The sequence below is a fragment of the Patiria miniata genome, unplaced genomic scaffold (genome assembly GCF_015706575.1).
Source record: "Patiria miniata isolate m_02_andy unplaced genomic scaffold, ASM1570657v1 HiC_scaffold_17, whole genome shotgun sequence".
NCBI lineage: Eukaryota > Metazoa > Echinodermata > Asteroidea > Valvatida > Asterinidae > Patiria > Patiria miniata.
In genome coordinates, this window is record NW_024037055.1 from 10,746,022 (window position 1) to 10,764,793 (window position 18,772).

The 18,772-nt window shown below is 38.3% G+C and overlaps 1 protein-coding gene across 2 annotated transcripts in view; it reads right to left on the bottom strand.

Annotated features, from left to right (window-relative positions):
- LOC119723809 overlaps positions 1 to 18,772 on the bottom strand; it is a 56,228-nt gene that overhangs the window by 29,825 nt on the left and 7,631 nt on the right. For both annotated transcript variants that reach the window (XM_038194681.1, XM_038194680.1), the window contains exon 2: positions 9,047 to 9,435. In XM_038194681.1, coding sequence (XP_038050609.1) covers positions 9,047 to 9,434 — 388 coding nt within the window. In that variant the 5' untranslated portion in view covers position 9,435. The remainder of the gene's footprint in view (positions 1 to 9,046; positions 9,436 to 18,772) is intronic.

The window sequence follows — 18,772 nt, forward strand, 5'->3', positions numbered from 1 at the left end:
CTTGCCCAAATTGACCATCGCACTTGTTTGCAATCGATTACACACCTATGAACGGGTACAAGCCAGCTAGACTGGTTCCCTGACCTTACAATTCCCCAATGTTTGTAAACTGCTCTGTTTCTTCTTATATGGAGTCAGGGAACCAGACTACAGGAAAATGATTGTTTTTCTTGGTTTTATAGCATTTTCGAACCCAAAACCTAAAAAAAGTCAGTGTAACTATATTTGCTATATATTTGCAACCCCCCAATTCCATCCATTTCTGAAAATTACAGCAAAAGCAAATGATGTATATTCCCTTTAACATGTTAATAACTGTTCATTCTGCATTTGCTGTGCAGTTTATCATGTTTATTGGTTTCACTGCACAGCATGGCAAGACAGCACTGCCGAACCAACTTACAAAAAATGATTGTCTTTTCTGGTTAACAAGCAGGATCATGTCTGCAAAAATCTTGGAATTTTTGTTGTATTTTGTTGTTTTTTAATGAAAAGATTTGGGTTCTACCTGATTTTCTAGGTTGGGTGGTGATGTAACCAAAACAGGTATTTTTTCTCTTGGCCTAAGTTAAGGAAAGTTTCAATAACATTAATTGTGCAAGTTTTTATGATAATGACTCGGCATATAGAAACACAGTGCCAAGATATGCATTGCCAAATATGCCAAACTTAAAAACTAAGTTCGCTTTGGTGTTGTTGGGATGTACCATGTCGGCGAGTTTTGGTTCGGTTCAGTGGTTCGGCTGCAGAACTATTTTTGACTTGACAACTTTATTACTCAAAAAAGTCGTGGCGACGTACACGTATGCAGTAAAGTTGTTGTGCTCAACACAAGACTAACAGGCTACAAACCTTTGGAAAAACTAACTTTGATGTGGTTAGAATTGTTGTTCAACTCACATAGGGGAACCATACAATAGGGGAATCATACAATAGGGGAATCATACAATAGATATTGGTAAAATTGGCTGCTGGCCAAAAATATAGGTCCCTTCCCCAACACACACACAATCGTGTTTTACTACCCTTTTTTTGGTGATCCAGAAAAGCCTGATTTCCTTGTGATTATTTCTGTCTGGCTTTTCCACATACATGTAGTTGCAGAAAAACCTGTGTTTTGTTCTGATTTTTGGCTTTTTTGCAACGTAACTGAAAAGCCTTAGTTTTGGGGGTTTTTTCCCCTCTTTTCTTCTTGTGTCTTCTATCCCAAATCCCACAGACTTTGTGCACGTGTTTTCTGACCGCCTCTTTGGTCATTATGAAACTTAACACAGACATAAAAGCATTGCAAAGTCATGTTTTGACAAGTGATGTCATGACGTCATCTTTAACGTGTCTTTTTCAAAGTCGTATCTGAAGAACTACATTCGATTGGGTTGAAACTTAGTCAGGGTTGTGTTCCAGATGAAAATTGAATGACATCATGACTTCATCACATGATGTTTTATTGATTTTTGAATTTTTTTTCATCTCATCAACATAACTCACGAACAAAACGTGTTGCATTCAAAATTCTTTTTGTAATAGGTTTGGTAGGTCATGGATATATGCCTATAATTGGGAAAAATGAGTAACGTCATCATGACGTCATCAAAAATACGATTTTTAAAACACATATAAGGGAATATCCTATTGTGTTGAACTTATCCTATTGTCACAAGTACATGCTTTCGTTGAAGCGACGTCATGATGACATCATCACTTGAATATTTAAAGATTTTTTTTTTTTTATTCTACTTGCCAAATTGACATTATCTGTAATAACACCGAGTCCAAACTTTGCAGAAACAAAGACCACTTAGTAAAGGTGTGCATAGACAAGTTACATCATGATGATGTCATGTGTCACGTGAGAACAATTTAAGTTTGCATATCTAGAAAACCACAAGACCTATTCGGAACCCTAACCCTGCTCAAGCCAACTGGATCCAACTATATCACATACCCACTGGGTCCTGTTGGATTGAGCAGTAAACCCCTTGCATATATTCCTGTTGAAGTCTGTTGGATTCAGCAGGCAACTGAAAGCATTCAGAGTTGGATTCTGTTGGGCGCTGGTAAATAATGCCAAGTTGGACTCTGTAAGGCTAGTCATTTTATATTTTCAGGAAGCCAATAACTTGGCCCATTATGTGGGACCGTGTGACAATGTGCGGGACTAGGCTGGATTGAGCAGGAAGCTCACATGAGTATAGACCATTATCATGTTGCAGCCATTTGATTTTTTCCAATTCAGATCAATGTAACCAAAGCGAGGCTGGAAGGAAAAACAGTCCTGTTCCTTTTTGCACAAAAACATTATCATTCAGTACTGTTATTGGATACAGGGAACATGACTGAAATGGTGGCAGCGTGATAAAGGTCTATTACCGTTGAATTTAGCAGGGTAATCCTGGGGAACTATTAGGGGTTTTTGGTATATATACATACAGTAGGCCTACAATGTATGATGAATATGTAATTTTTGTGTACGTGTAAAGTGTACATAAAACATGCATGATGTGTAGTGTACGTGACATCCCCCGGAGTCCTGTATATGGTTTTAGTGTTACATGCAATGTGGTGATCCACACATGAAAGTTTTCCAAGGGCACGAAATGATGCGAAGTGAAAAACAAAAATTGTAAACGGTTCGTTAAGTCGTAGATACATGTATTTGCACAAAAATGTGACAATCATGTGACATCATGATGACATCACCAAAATATGATTTTTGAAATCACATACATGTATAAGGGTAGGTTTGATAGACATGAAACTTGGTGGGTAGGTACATAATGGTACAATTATGCAATGTATATTGACATTTTTTTTAAATAATTTGTTTAACTTTTTAACATTTATTCTAATTACAAAAATTTGACATTGTCTTCTGTCAGATCACGGTTAACTCCAAACTTAGTCCAGACAAAGACCACATAGAAAATGCGTGCACCTTAAAAGGTGCATAAAGTCCTTAATCTACAAGTCCGATCGGGTTGAAACTTAGTATTCTAGGAAAGTGTCCTAGGTAAAAATGTGATCTCATGATGACATCATCATACAATTTTTATATGGATTTTTTTTAATTTGAAATATTTTTGACCTTTTTTTGAATTGTCCAATTGTTTGTGTATGGAACTGATCGGTGACATGAGTGAACAGAGATGCAAAAAAACAAACATAGAAAAATAAAAATGCAGAGAAGCCCTATGATCTGTTCAAACAGAAATAAACCTCTATTCTCTAATTCTTTCTTTCGTGTTTTTGTATGGCCACTTTTGACATAAAACAAAGTCATATTCCAATGAAACTTTACACGAAAAAAGACCCCACAGTAAAGTCATGTCTCGAAGAGTGACGTCTACACACGTCATGTGATGTCACGTCATCAGGTGTCCTGTGACGTCATCTTAAAGGTGAATTATTTAGAAAGATAATGTGATTTGTATGCAAAATGCAAAAATACAAGATCGGTTGATTTTTACGAATTTCTTTAAGAATTCAAGAATTTTTGAAAGTATGAATTTAAAAAACTTAAAATTTCTAATGACAAAATTTGAAATAATCTGTAAACAGATCGACCCCAAACTTGGCACAGACAAAGACCACTTACTATAGGTGTGTATGGAGAAGTGACACAATGACGACGTCATTGCATCTCAAGTAACGCGACCTTAAATGTGCATATACAGGGTGAGTCAAAAAAATGAAACCAAAATGTCGGGACCATTTTTTAGTGAAGTTCTGCATGTAGCACTTTCACAATCTATAGGATATAAAAGCCCAATTCATAAGCTTTCTTGTAGTACAAGTATCATTCAAATCACTCATGTACGTTGTGATCCGTGGACAGAACTTTAAAACGGTGGTTGTGTTTAAAATTCTGTAACTTGAAAAGTACTTGAGTGATTTCTTGTACTAAAAGAAAGCTTATGAATTGGGCTTTCATATCCTAGATTTTGAAAACAATGTGCTACATGCAGAACTTCACTAAAAAATGGTCCTGACATTTGGGTTTCGGGTTTTTTTTACTCACCCTGTACATTGTCATTGTAGAGAAGAACAAGTTTGATTGGGCTGAAACTTTGTTGGCTCATACATACTGGGGTCTAAGTGTGTAAATTGAAGTGACCTCATGATGACGTCATCATGTGACTTGTTATGGAGTTTTCAATTATTCATCACATTTCAACAAAGAATTACAGAACATACTAAATTGAACACAATAATATCATATAAGGTTTGTACACGAAAACCTCCCAAGGACTTGGGCTCACGTCCTCTGGGTTACGTAACAGATGGTAAGATCACACAATCTTGTTCCATAGATGTGGGGACCACACACCTGTTGGGCAATAGTTATTAAGGGGACCGAAGACACTATGGGGACAGCAGAAAGTCTCTATAACTCGGTCCTTACCGGTATTTCCCTAACAATAGAAAACTTCACCTTAACACGGGACCGCGGCCAGGGCATCCACATACGGTACACAGACACATTTGTTTATGGTGTAAATCAAGGATTTCCTATTGTTCCTTATCATCGATCTTTGGTTCATACTTTTACTTTTTTGCAACAGCTCCCACTGGTTTTGTACACATGTTCTAATCAAGGTTGCCTCGATTTGACTCCTGTCCTCAATTACACATTGAAAATGTTTCACCATGTGTGTCCTCGATTTACACCATAAACAAACCCACACACACATACTTGTTCCGTAGTTGTTGGGACTACACATGAGTTATCCCTTAGTACTATGGGGACCGAAGACGCTGTGGGGACAGCAGAAAGTCCCAATAACTCAGTCCTAATTTGCCTAACAATAAAAAAACTTCCCCATTATGCAATGACAGCCTGCCCACACATACTCCTTCCATACCTGTACTGTGGACACTTCTTTGTATTCATGTACATGTAGTTAAGAAAAATCAGAGAAAAAAAATCATTTTACTCGCACTCAGTGAACACTCTTTAAACCTACAGTTTTAATCGTGATTTCCTTGAGTGTTTCTCTTCATTTTGCGACGGATAACTCTTACCCAAAAATACCTCTAAAACTGCATTTCAGAGAGGGGGAAACATATTCCCATATAATTTTATATACACACACATCAAAAGTTTGGTCACTCATGGACACTTTTTTCCTCTACTGTTCAAGGTCAACGATTTGAATATGCATGTACATGTACACACACAAACACCCACACTTACAGCTTTAGTTATTATTCTTTACTCCTTTACATTCTGCAACCTACATGTTGAAAAGCACACATTCATGCTTCATGAGTCAACACATGTATCAAAATGTCATCGAACACAGACAGACAGATACATGGACATGGACATGTTCCTGCTGACAACTTTGTTTTGTTGCTACGGCAAGAAAATAACAGCCATGACGTAGTTCTCACAAGAAACCACTCCAAGTTATTCACTTTGCAAAATCAATCAAATCGTCTTGCTTCAAACGTCAGGCACAATGTAATTCAATCAGTTTGGGGGCCTTACATGCATGTGAAACTTGAATGCTGAAAAAAATTAATACATATCGAACCATGGAAACTCAATATGGTTAAGTCTAATCAACGACTGAGCATAGGGTGCCCAAGTAATCAAAACCAGGAGATTAAGTTAATGTTCATGTTATAGTACATGTACATGTGTTTGTATGTGCTACACCCATGTTCATGTGTCATACATGGGTAATTCCATCGTTACAGACATTACATTCAGAGCAAACTGACCAATTTGAAACAAAATAAAATTCTTGCAGTGGAAACACATGTGTAAATTATATATATTCAGTACAACTCTAGCTTAGGCCTTAACGTATAACATGACATGGTTAATGTCGTGTCAGCTGAATTTACACATGTACGTATAAGCACTGTAAATGTCCGTTATAGACGTTATTCATTTTGATATGTTTTGACTTTCAGTACGCATTGTAAAGTTTCTTTAAAGAAGCACATGTGTAAATTATATATATTCAGTACAACTCTAGCTTAGGCCTTAACGTATAACATGACATGGTTAATGTAGTGTCAGCTGAATTTAATGATACACACATGTACGTATAAGCACTGTAAATGTCCGTTATGGACGTCACTCATTTGATATGTTTTGACTTTCAGTACGCATTGTAAAGTTTCTTACAAGAATTTAACGGTGGTACACGATGTACATGTAGATCTAGCTTCACTCTATAGAAAAAGCACCAATGACAAAACTACAAAAAGCTTCTGTGATGTTATGGCAACATCATGTTTTTGTTCCTCTAAATGTTACATTATGGACGTTACATTATAACGTTGCGGACGTTATGTGTAGGAAATCAACTTCACACACACCCGTACACAGACACGTTTGTTCATGGTGTAAATGGAGGATTTCCTATTGTTCCTCTTCCCTTTTCCTTTGTTTAAACTCAAACTTTTTGGCAACAGCTCTTATTGGTTTTGTACACATTTTATAATTGTGGTCGTCCTCGATTTGGTTCCTGTCCTCGATTAATCGATGATGTTGCACATGTGTGTCCTTGATTTACACCATAAACAAACGCACTGAATCATGGTATTCTAAGTTCTGTGTGTTATTTGTATTAAATTCAAATATTTCATTCCGAAGACAATAGCGATAATTGTTGCACAAATAATATGAGTTAAACGTACATCTTCGAGTTTGTACATGTACAGTATATACTGGTATGTTAATCTTAGGCATGCAAATGCTTTGACGTCATTAAAGCAGAAGTTAATGCATACGAGAATTAATGCATACACACAAAAAGTTTGTGTAATTCTTTTTCCATGAGAAAAATATTTTCCTTTTACTGCATTTGCTCAAATGATACAATGGTTTTGGGACATGGGTCTGAATTTCATCATTTCTGCTAGTTTTACAGTGAGCACTGAGCTGAAACAACGCACAATAAAATAATGTTGTACCTCCTGCCAAACCTCTAGTTGAGTGGTCGGGCACAACCCGACCACTCTTTGGATTTGTTGCGATTAATCTTTCTTTCTTTCTTTCTTTTTTTTCCGTACAGCACGTTTCCGCGGGTTTTCTCTTAAACGGTTTATGATAGGAACTCGTAACTTTCAATATATCGACCCTCATCCTAAGTGGTGCAACTCTGACGTCATTATGACATCATCAGGTGTCAAATTACAAGCGATTTCATTAAAAACATGGCGATCTTCTTACACCTATAACTCATGAACAAATTGATCAATTATGTTTCAACCTTGTAATCAGATAGACCATTAATTGGTAAACATTTTTTGTCCTGTACGTGAATTCGCTTGACCTTTACTTCCGGTTCTACTGGAAGGTTAAAGTTAGGTGAATTCAAAATGAAGAAATTAGCCTGAAATCAAAAAAAGCACAATTTCTTCAGAACGGAATACGGTATGATCATAAAACCTAGTGTGAACTTGTACCATGTTAAAAAGATGTTATAAATGTTGTTACGTCATCATGACATCATCAGATATCAAATTACAAGCGATTTGATGGCACAGTTTGACAAAATAGTTTGACCTATATCTCTTGAACTAAATAGAGTATCGTGTTTATTTTTTCGTGAGGTTGTAGACGGTGCCTTGAGCAACATTTCTTATTCTTACTCTTAAACGGAAGAATTTTACTACAGACAAATACATTATGGAAGTGTTAAGTGAGGAATGCCAATTGCAAAAACATAATTTTGACGTCATTCCACGAAAGGGCGCCCTCGAGCGGCACATCAAAACAGTTTAATCTTTCAAAATGTTAAAACCCTCAATCCAATTTTTATGAAATTGCCCCAATATATCCCGTGAGCAACCACAAATTAATTTGCAAGGTTTCATAATCAGGACGTCATCGACCGGAAGTACTGTAGGGAGAATTCAACAATGGTCATTTTATTCTTAATTTATATCCATCATATGATCCCTGTCTCATGGCTTTGTTTTTTGCCCAACAAAATGACATCTGTTACACTTAATATTGACCTTTTGGTCCAAATACTGTGACGTCATCAAACCGGAAGTTATGTGTTATTACATACACTTAATTTCCATATTCCCATCCATTATTTTTACTTAATGATAAACAAGTGTCCTCCCTTCCCTTTTTTTGACTGATTACGTCATCAAACCGGAAATAACTTGTACGTGTACCTAAATGTTTACTGAAATTTATCATACCCTAAAAGACGCATTCTTTTTGTACAAAATAATTGGTACTGGAAATGTTAAAGTCCTTTTTCGTGACAAAAACATATTCATAACTTAACTGGACAATATATAATGAAATAGTTGTCTACCCGACCACTCTGCGTTTGTAACAACAAACGCGAACCTCTAGTTGTCTTTAGCTTCATCCTGTTTTTTTCACACTATAAGCCCATTAAATGTATGTGAAAATGCATGTACTCATAACTTAGACTGCCTGTTTACCATGGTAGAGGTCAATCTCATATTTTACAATGTTAATCTTCTTAGCTGCAATTTACCTGAAATGTCAAAGACCGGAAGCTTTCTCACTCTGAAGCACTGATGCTTTGGTGCACTTAAGCAACAGCAGGGCAAATAAGCACACACTGACAGAAATTGGCTAAAAGCAAATGGCACATTTTACAGTGACTTTCACACAGGCACAGTTACTACGAGCTCAAAGGACAAAATGGCTCATCTGAGCTCCAGCCATTAAGGATGCTTGCAATACCACAGAGAAGCTAACAATGCTGAAATATGACATTTATTATATCTTCAGAACTACAAGCATCACAACAACAACTTCAGTATCAAATTAAAGGGGCCAACAAGACTTTTCCTCTGAGTGGTGTGCCAGTGAGATGGAATGTACATGTTGTGTGTGTTTTTTGGTCGCAAAACCTGTTTTTTTTGGGGGAGGGGCTAAAATCATGGATTTTTGGTAGTCCATTTGGCACCTTGTTTTAACATGCAAGCCGAATGGTTGATGGGGCCGTCCTGTCTCAATATTAAAGTCCAACAATGAATATTGCTCTTTAAAACAATGATAACAAACAAAAACTTCAAAGTGTAAATAAACAACCTTGTTGTTGAAGAGCATATTGTATTCCCTCTTGAGGGCGCCATGCCTCCATCTCTCCAGCCAGCCATGTGATCGTTGGCAGCACTCTTCGGAAGAACTGGTCCTGCTCTGCCTCCTCAGCAACATGCTCCAGGAAGTGGCCTAGCCCAAGGAATGGGTGGGGCGTCTCAGCTAGTGGCTGGACTGTGTGCCAGTTGTGCTGGGAAGGGTGAGCTGCCCGGTAAACTTCTCCAAGGCAGGGAAGGAGGGTATGAGGTGTGGTGACTGTAGCCAACCGGGCTAGTGTAGCCTTGAGGTGGCACCAGCCTGGCTGGTCGCAGGGGAGGGGGACCAGCTTAGTGTAGCTCTCAAGAAAAGCTGGTGACTCTTCTTGCTCCTGGTTGAACATACTGAAACATGAATCAAACACAGAAACAATGCTTTATCAAATTTTGAAATGTTGGGGCCTTTAACACTAAAGCATCTCTATTACTATACAAAAATGGGCTACACTGGCAAGCTTCAGTCAATTCAATGAGCTTTTGAAATTAAGTAAAATAACACCTTTAAGCAAACCATGGATATACATGTACATGTAGTAACTTCTAAAAATAGACACTTCGACCTTTTTAACTTTTGTTCCAATACTGCAAATCTGTGATAGGAGAGAACATTGCATCTATTTCATTGTGTCATTGTGTGAAGTACATACATGTACATGTACATGTGTGTAAAATAGTATGCAATGTAAACAAGTCTGAGCTTTTCTGTCCAATATCAATCAAAATCCTGGAAAATATTTGCATGTATTCAGAGAAAGACCCCGAAAACAACTACAACTAGAGGTTGTAGGAACAACCACACGGTGTTGGGCCATGGATTACCGCAAACTTTGCCACACACATCAACTCAAAATATGCATGTTTAAATCCATGTTTGACTTTTTAACATGCCGCCAGAGGGCGCTCTAACATTTGATGACATCACCTGTAAAGACACTCGAATCGTTGAAAGCAAGTTCGCATCTTCTGCCAATTTCAATTAATAAAGCACTTCCGGTTTTGACCGGAAGGAAGGGTCACGTGATTTTTCACTTAAAACCAAAAATGAAGACCCTGCAATATTTTATCGATTGCCATAAAAAACAAAATCAGATCTGTAGCAGTTGATTTTATATTGATTTTCAAAGATTAAATATGGAAATATTTATTTGCTTGTAATATGACACTTGATGACGTTAGGCACTTCCGGTTTCGACCGGAAGGAAGGGTCACGTGATTTTACGCGCACAACATAAAATGAAGATCATGTATTACCATGTCGATTCCCGCAAATTTCAGGTTCCGGTCTCTCACGGTTGATTTTATATGGAATTTCAAAGATTAAATTTATTAAACTTTCGAGTGACGTCACGTGACCCATGATGGCGTCATGATTACGTAATTGCAAAAAAACACATCTGCGGTGGATTGGGCATTCATGTATTGACAAATGAAGTTCATATAGGCCTATGTTTCCATTTTTCCAAACAGTTCTGGAGAAGGATTTGCTGAGAAAATGCTGAGAAGAACAAAAACAGTAAATTCTTCCAAAACCAATAGGTTTTGGGCTAAAGCCCAACACCTAATTACACTGGAAAGTTGGGACAAATTACAAGAAACACATCTGGTTTTTAGTCGGTTGCACAATGATGAATGTTCAATGATGATGGTAGCTGGACACTGGACCTTTTTGGGCAGTTGACAGCCATTCCTCGATGTTTGTGAACATACGGTACATAGTACATGTACAGGCATGGCAAGTACCGTGGATATATCGATATTACTCGATTATTCGATATTATTTTGATATCGATATGCCGATAGCAATTTTTTAATCATATCGAAATATCAAAATTTTCGATATTGAGGAATCATGAGGAATGATATCAAAAATATTGAAAACGCGTCAGATTATTTTCAAAATAAATTTCCCTTCGTGCTTTTACTTTGTGTTCAACATTTACTGTACAATGAAATAAAACTCGGCAGCAAGTTGCGCTTGTGACTCAAAAGAAAAACATCGTGAAATGCCAAGCTCTGCGTTCGCTGGAAATTGCAGTCTCCCCCAACATGCCCAATGTAAAAGCTTAAAAGAAACTGCCTGTTCTGGACAAACCCTCAGTGCTGAGATTTGTTTTAAAAAGTTTGAGCGATAATATGTTCTAGAGCAAGCCGTGAAAAATTGGGACTTCTATTGTTTTTCTTTATAATCAATGTGTCATCTTTATGGTCTTTAACTATGGGATAATCGATATATCGAATATTTTTGATATTGGATTTTCAATATATTGATTATTTAAAATTCTGCTTAGAGGGCATCGTATTCTGCAAGTTGTTACAATGAAGTGTGACAATCAGGCATTGCTACTGTTAATTCTTATTTCATTTGTTACTACCGTACTAGCATTATTGTTGTTTGGTGTTTGAATTGTATCGATGTCAGAGCCTTAAAACAAAAGTAAACAATATCTTTATACAAATTGTTTGTCATGAATAGACTTCCAGAACCACTTGCTCATGTGCCATTAAAATGGCCCTAAAATTACATACCTTACATGTATACATATTTCTGCACAGTGGTTAATTTTAAAAGATTCAAGAATGTTTCTAGCAAAACCACAAGGGAAAGGGAGCCTGTACCACGTATCAATCAGTGGGTTAATTAACCAGCACTGGCTGTGATACTTGGACATGTTCAAGCCTTTTAACTCCTTAAAACGCCGGCCAAGACCTTGACACAGTGCATCCTCCAAAATCAGCCACACGTTTTTGCAGCCTCAATCCTGCAAAATCCCCAAACTGAACAGGTATGTACGTGAAATTCATGAATGTATCAAAGGGAGATTCTGTTCATATAAATAGTCACACATTTAAAACCAAAAGTATCACGCAAAAAATGCACTGTCAACCTAAATGTCAAGATATAAACAGAACAAAACTATTTACAAATAATGAACCTATATCCTCAGATTCTTTGCACAAATCCATACAAATGAGGATAATGAGTACATGGATGTAACTTATCAGTCAGTGGAATCTCTAGTTGAGTAGCACGAAGCCTAATCGTGATGCATGCAACATGTAATGCACATCACTCTACTGCATTCATCTCTCATTCCATCACGCATGTATTGGTTATGGTACATTGTTAATGTAAGTCTGGATTGCTAGATTTTTGTCCCAGGAGTAATTGAAATATTTCAATGGAATTGTGTTACATAATCCAATATATGTCCTTATAAGCATTTTGTTTTTGTAGTTAAATGCCAGTTACAAGTGGGAGAAATCTGAGATTTCATAATTGATTAGCATAATTTTTTTCAAACCAAAAATTGGTTAAATCCAATTTCACCATAGGTTCCCAACAGCTCACGTAAATGGCAACAAAAAGTGACGAGTGAGATGCTGCATGCCATGCCATGCCATGCCATGCCCTCCCAATGATTGGGTATAGTATGTGGGATTCAACCACTGGGCCTTTACAAAACACTCCAAAGCTGAAATGTTGAAAAAATGGTGGGTACTCTCTGATAAGGGTGTCCCTTTTTAATTCAATGGTCCTCATATTTTATTTGGCCTTGAAGGAGGGTTGGTCAGTCGGAAAAAAACTAAATGTGGGGTACAATAACATACATGTTGAATGCTCAAAAGGCTAAATGAAATGATGCAAACTGTTGAATATATGAGTGTCTCGGTCTGAATTAACTTTGTTTTGTTTTTTTAACTTAACAACGTTGTTTATTATTTTACCTGTAAAAACACGTTCGACGACAAATAAAGTGCTGTAAGGACTTGAACAAGTTAAATAAACATTTGGCCCCCCCCCCATCCCGATGCGGCATGCAGCATGGAACAAGGTGGTGAGGACCAGGGAACATCATACATGTGGTGCTCACACAGTTCCTCAGCTCAATCCTACCGCGACGAACTACTGTGAATGCTACCACGTAAAATATGGGACGTTACTTCAGCAATTTTTCCTACAAAATTGGACAGATTATCCTTCTTTTTTTTTTCACTTTTTTGACAAGGTCAGGAGCCAAAAAAGGGTTGGTCAGAAATGAGAACCATTACATGTAGAATTAAAAAGGGGTGCCCAAAGACAGATCATGGAGCTATTAAACTCATAATACCAAGAAGAGCAAGTGAATGCAGATAATCAGAGACGGTGCAGCAAATTGGGGGACATTACAGTTATTTTCTTTAGCTTGATGTCTCACAAAAATGGAAGGATTAATTGTTTTAAGTTTGGTTTTGAATACATGTATATCCAGTTTCCAAAATGGAAACCGAATAGTGGAACTGCAAGAGGGTACTTGGGGTGTTCTATAGGGGGTGTTCATTTGGGTTTTAACAATAAAATGCTCATGTTTTGCCTCGCATCAAACTATTCATAAGATGGAATTGTTTGCATCAAACTCTCAGTTGAGGGGCCACAAGGATTGGGGGCAGAGACATTGAAGGAGGAGGTGTGTCCCCATGCCCAGCATACCCCCTGGCCCTTGATGCACATATTATGTTACATTTATAACGCAAACATTCCATGTGACTACTTTTTAGATCACTATTGCTAATAGCACATTACTTTGATGGGTGATATTTCATCTGGGCAATTCCACTCAAATGTGGACATACCAGTAGCTAAAATCTTCAGATTTTACAAACATCACAACCTCTTATGTGGTATCAACTAAGTTAAAGAGAACAACTGACTGATGCGAGAGGTCGTCTTCAGCCGACACCTTCTCGGGAACCTCTGATGGTCACCTTCCACGCATCCCGGTCCAGCAAAAGACAACAACAAGACAATTCATTTGCATGGTCAGTGGTGGGCCAGTTAGATTACAAAGTCTGACTGCACGAAATTATATTATTATTATTAATGGTTTATTAAAATTCAACTTGGTTGCCAACGGCAAAATTGCATTGAATTCACTATGAGTGATACAATGAGTGATGAAAGTTAACAATAGAAAGTTAAGCTTCATTAAGAAAAAAAAGACTACAATACATTAAACATGGACAGAATCATTGCACAATTTCAAAGATATCACACATGTACACAAGAATTAAAAAGGTTGCCAAAGACAAAACATGCAATGAATAAAAAAAAAAAATGGGGAGTATAAACAAAAAACAAAGACACAAACCTTATTGCACAAAATTACAGAGGTGAAGTATTGAATTGTTACAGACAATTTTTCTTCAGAAGTTGAACCATGAATGGAATTGCACTATTAGAAATACACTCAAAAACATACCCGGAACTTAAAAGGTACCGGTACATGTATAATAGGGGATATAGAAAAAAACCTAAACACTGCAGAAACATCAATTATTGCAAAAAAATTACAGAGGTGGAGGATTGAACGATTAATTATTCACTCATTAAACTATTTAAGGACCATTCATTGTGCCCAGCGGGAAACTGGCATGAAACGCGCGAGGTCAAGATAACAAACAGGCTGTGATTGGAGGATCAATAGGCAGGCTATTTAGCATAATCTACTTTGACGTTTATATCAGGTGCGATCAAAACATACATGTACACCCTTTTTGTCAACAGGTGGTGACAATAGGGACGTGTCACAATGGTCACGCATGTTAGTTCTGACTCCAGCGATACATGTGGATTCCTGATGAGCATGGGCTAGGGAAAATGGGGTGTGTGTAATGGAGGATGCCTCCTTTTCATGTTATTCTTAAAAAAGTTTTTTCACTTCCCCAAAGTCTGCAACCTCAGGAAACGTTCTCTGAATTATACTGACCCTAATTTTTTAAAATTTAGAACAGTAAATTGAAAGAAAAATCACTTTTCTTACTTGATTTTCCGGTATTAAAGGGAATATACATCATTTGCTTTTGCTGTAATTTTCAGAAATGGATGGAATTGGGGGGTTGGAAATATAAAGCAAATATAGTTACAATGACTTTTTGGAGCTTTTGGGTTCAAAAATGCTATAAAAATCAAGAAAAACGATCATTTTCCTGTAGTCTGGTTCCCTGACTCCATATAAGAAGAAACAGAGCAGTTTACATACATTGGGGAATTGTAAGGTCAGGGAACCAGTCTAGCTGGCTCGTACCCGTTCATAGGTTTGTAATCGATTGCAAACAAGTGCAATGGTCAATTGGGGCCAGTATTTTTAAAAAAAGCCAGTTGTTTCCAACGCTGATCGGCCGATCAGCGTTGGAAATTGATACAAAAATACCACTTTTCTTGAAAATGACAGTATACCAGGTGCCATAATTTTACAGGATGCTTTAGACTGTCATTTACCAACATCCTATTAAGGTATTTCGCAAAACTTGGTAGTTTTATTTTTCGATGTTTGCAAATGTTGTATATTCCCTTTAAACAAGCATGCAAATCAACACACTGCACCACGGTATGGAAGCTAGTCTGATTCTCAGACAAAAAAAAGATTCTGAATAGTACATGTATTTCTGTGGAACCAGACTAGTAATAGTACTACGGAAACAGGATGCACTCCGTGAACCAATCACCGATGGTCTAGCAAACTGCTTGTACAGTATTGGTAAGTTTGTTTTCAGCATTTTCACTTTTATTGACGTCACTTTTACCCCATAAATTCCCTGAAATATAAAAACCGTGCCCTCTTTCCACAATAATAATCCTGCAATCCTGCAGATATACAACACAAAGTCATCTACTTAGGTGAGTCCCAAAGTTTAAAAGTAGATTTTCGTTCCTCTGACTATAACTTAAATATATATCAAGAAGCTTACATTTTGCTCTTCAAAATGCATTTCGTCAGAAAAAAATATTGTAGAGACTATTCCAAGTATATTCCAAAAGAGGTAGATTTTTATTTGAGGCGATCCAGAACTAGGAAAAATCGGGAACTAGGAAAACAACAGTACCGTAGTCGTCATAGATGGGCATATCAAGGGGAACATGCTGTATACTCTACGAATAATATGGAAGTCAGTTTTGGAGCGGCCGCTGTATATTTGTACCACAAGGCTATGCCCAGTACTTCTTGACCATGACAACATCGAACGCCAAGCGCTTGGAGATGGAACAACGCATCATCTACAAGCTTGGAACTTTCACGCCAGGTGGTTTGAATGTGGACTTTTCTGCATTCAAACAGTCAGTCCAGCTCCGATGAAGGCCCAGCGGGGCCGAAAATTTAGCCAGAATAATTCCCGGTGAGCACTGCTTTAACTTTTGTTTTCATCACTTCTTGACATACTCACATTCTGTTCGCTTAAAGTGTAAGGGATGAATCGATCCCGATGGTGCAAAAAAAATGATGAAAACAGTCCCCTTTCCATAACGAAGCTGTAGTTTGAGTTTTAACATGAGCAAGTTTTACTCGGCCTCCAAGAAATGTTTGCTCCTGAAAGGATCCGAGACCGCGGTCTCCCGCGAGGCCAAAATCGCTCCACGTCTGTGAACAAAATGTGGAGGGTGTCTTCCGCCGGGTCGGACACTTCAGGTCGTCCTAATTTTTCCTTACGGACCGGCGATCCGTTTCGTCGATTTTTCGTGACTGCGTTTTTGCACTGGAATCGCCGTCATGTGCGCTTTCACGTTGACTGCCTGGCCGCCCTCTGTGTTGGCTTTTCTGGGAGTCTACACTGTGAGAGGTCAGCGGCTTCAACGTAGGGGTTCCATTTACGTGTTCTACTTGGCGGTTCTACAACAGTGCTGACCTTGGAAAAATATTTTTTCTCCACGGTGCGTGGCCACCAAGTGTCCCTATTGTTTCCTATGCTTTGCTTGCCGCCCCTGCGCCGAGTGCAGTGAATACTTAGAAGGACTACACATTAGTACACCTTGTGAGGTCTGACCAACCGAAAGTCTACACTGCGTACTTCCAGGCTATGCATAAAACCGTCGATGTCAACGCGTACTGCAGCCTGCTCCACACCCTGGAAACGAGGTTGGGTCTCGCTATGTTAAGTACAAGCGTGTGACGTGATAGAGTGCTTCTGCTTCAACCATGCATGGCTGAGTGTTGTGAGTTCGCTGCCCGCCACGTGTAATGCAGTGTCCCATTATAATTTCGGGGACCTGTTTTGTGATCAACGAAGGATCGATACATTGCTTCAAATATTGCGATCTTTGAACTACGTTGGGTTGGACTCGCGGAGAGTGCATAAATAATAATATCCATTGGCAGTTGTTGGCTATTTGGCCTTGCTTTATTATGGTTCAACCAAATGAATAAAAGTTGAATCGACTTTTTCCTCGCAGGTCTCGCAAATTGTAAGAAGTTCAAGTTTAACGTTTGTTGAAGAGTCCAATACTGCCTCACAAAATGCCAATTTAACAGACCAACGGGACAATTTACAGACAGTTATACATGCCAAGCTATATTATCATGGGCATCACCCCCACACGCATTTTCAAGAGGGGCATATCATATCGTTTGCTCCCCCCCCCCCCACTTTTTTTCCCTGAATACAAATTATAGCCTACTATAATGATTCTATTGCTCAGAATAGCTGATTCAATTACTCCAAACTCGAAAATGATGATTAAAAGATGATTTGCTCAACACAATTGGTTTAGTGGTCAGAAATTGCCTCTGATCGCACCACAGAAATTGCTTTTCTATAACTGCATGTCTTCTCAACTCAATCCCCCATTTACATTTAACTCCCACATTTTCAACCCCAACACAAATATGTCCTATTTGATCTATGATCGGGTAAATCAGCTTGTTTTATATATCTTGAAGCTTTGCATGGCAGATGAGATAAAATAGAGGATAAATTATCCGCAGCGTTTATCACGAGGTCTCGTGATTGGCCAGTCTGACGCCGCCGCGATATGCACTATAAAGACGGTGTCTGTGGTTGGTTCCCAGACTAAAAAAAACCCTCTGACGTCACGCCAACAATGCTTCGCGTGCACGTTCTGAAAAGAACCGGTTGGTTGAGTGTATAACTCGACGTTTCCTTCTACCCCAACCCAGATTCCATTAAGCATACCTCATAACATGCACTCAGTCATTCACGATGATCGACTAATGATCGACTTCAAACAGAACAAAAGTTACTAAAATATGAAAAATAATGATGATTTCGGTGGCTCTGCTTCAGAAAAATCGTCCAGTGCTGCACTGTCATGGCCGGCTGTGGTGTGGTTATTGCGCGCTTGAGCCGATCAGCCAATCAGATTAATCATGTTAATCCTTGATTTTTCATGCTGAGTAGGACATCCAACAGCTGTCAGGTCAGTAGTACATTCTGCATGTACACAGTACAGTCCATTGGCCATGACCCGACGGCTGTTGGATGTCCTACTCGGCATGAATTATCAAGGATTAATCTAATTGGCTGATCGGCTCAAGCAGCAATAACCACACTACAGCCGGCCATGACAGTGTAACAAAAGTTACTAAATTATGAAAAATAATGATGATTTCGGTGACTCTGCTTCAGAAAAATCTGTTTGAAGTCGATCATTAGCATCGTGAATGACTGAGTGCATGTTGTGAGGTATGTTTAATGGAATCTGGGTTGGGATAGAGGGAAAAAGGACCATTTCGTGGAGGCCGTTTTTTAAGGGTCTGTTACAATCTCACTTTTACAACGTGCATCTGTCTCAAGCGTATACATGTGAATTCCTGATGAGCTTGTTGTTAAGCTGGAGTTAATCAAGCTAGTCTGTCTGATGCTTGCCAGGAAACAGTCTAGCCAGAGCCATGCACAAGTCTACTTTTCCTGA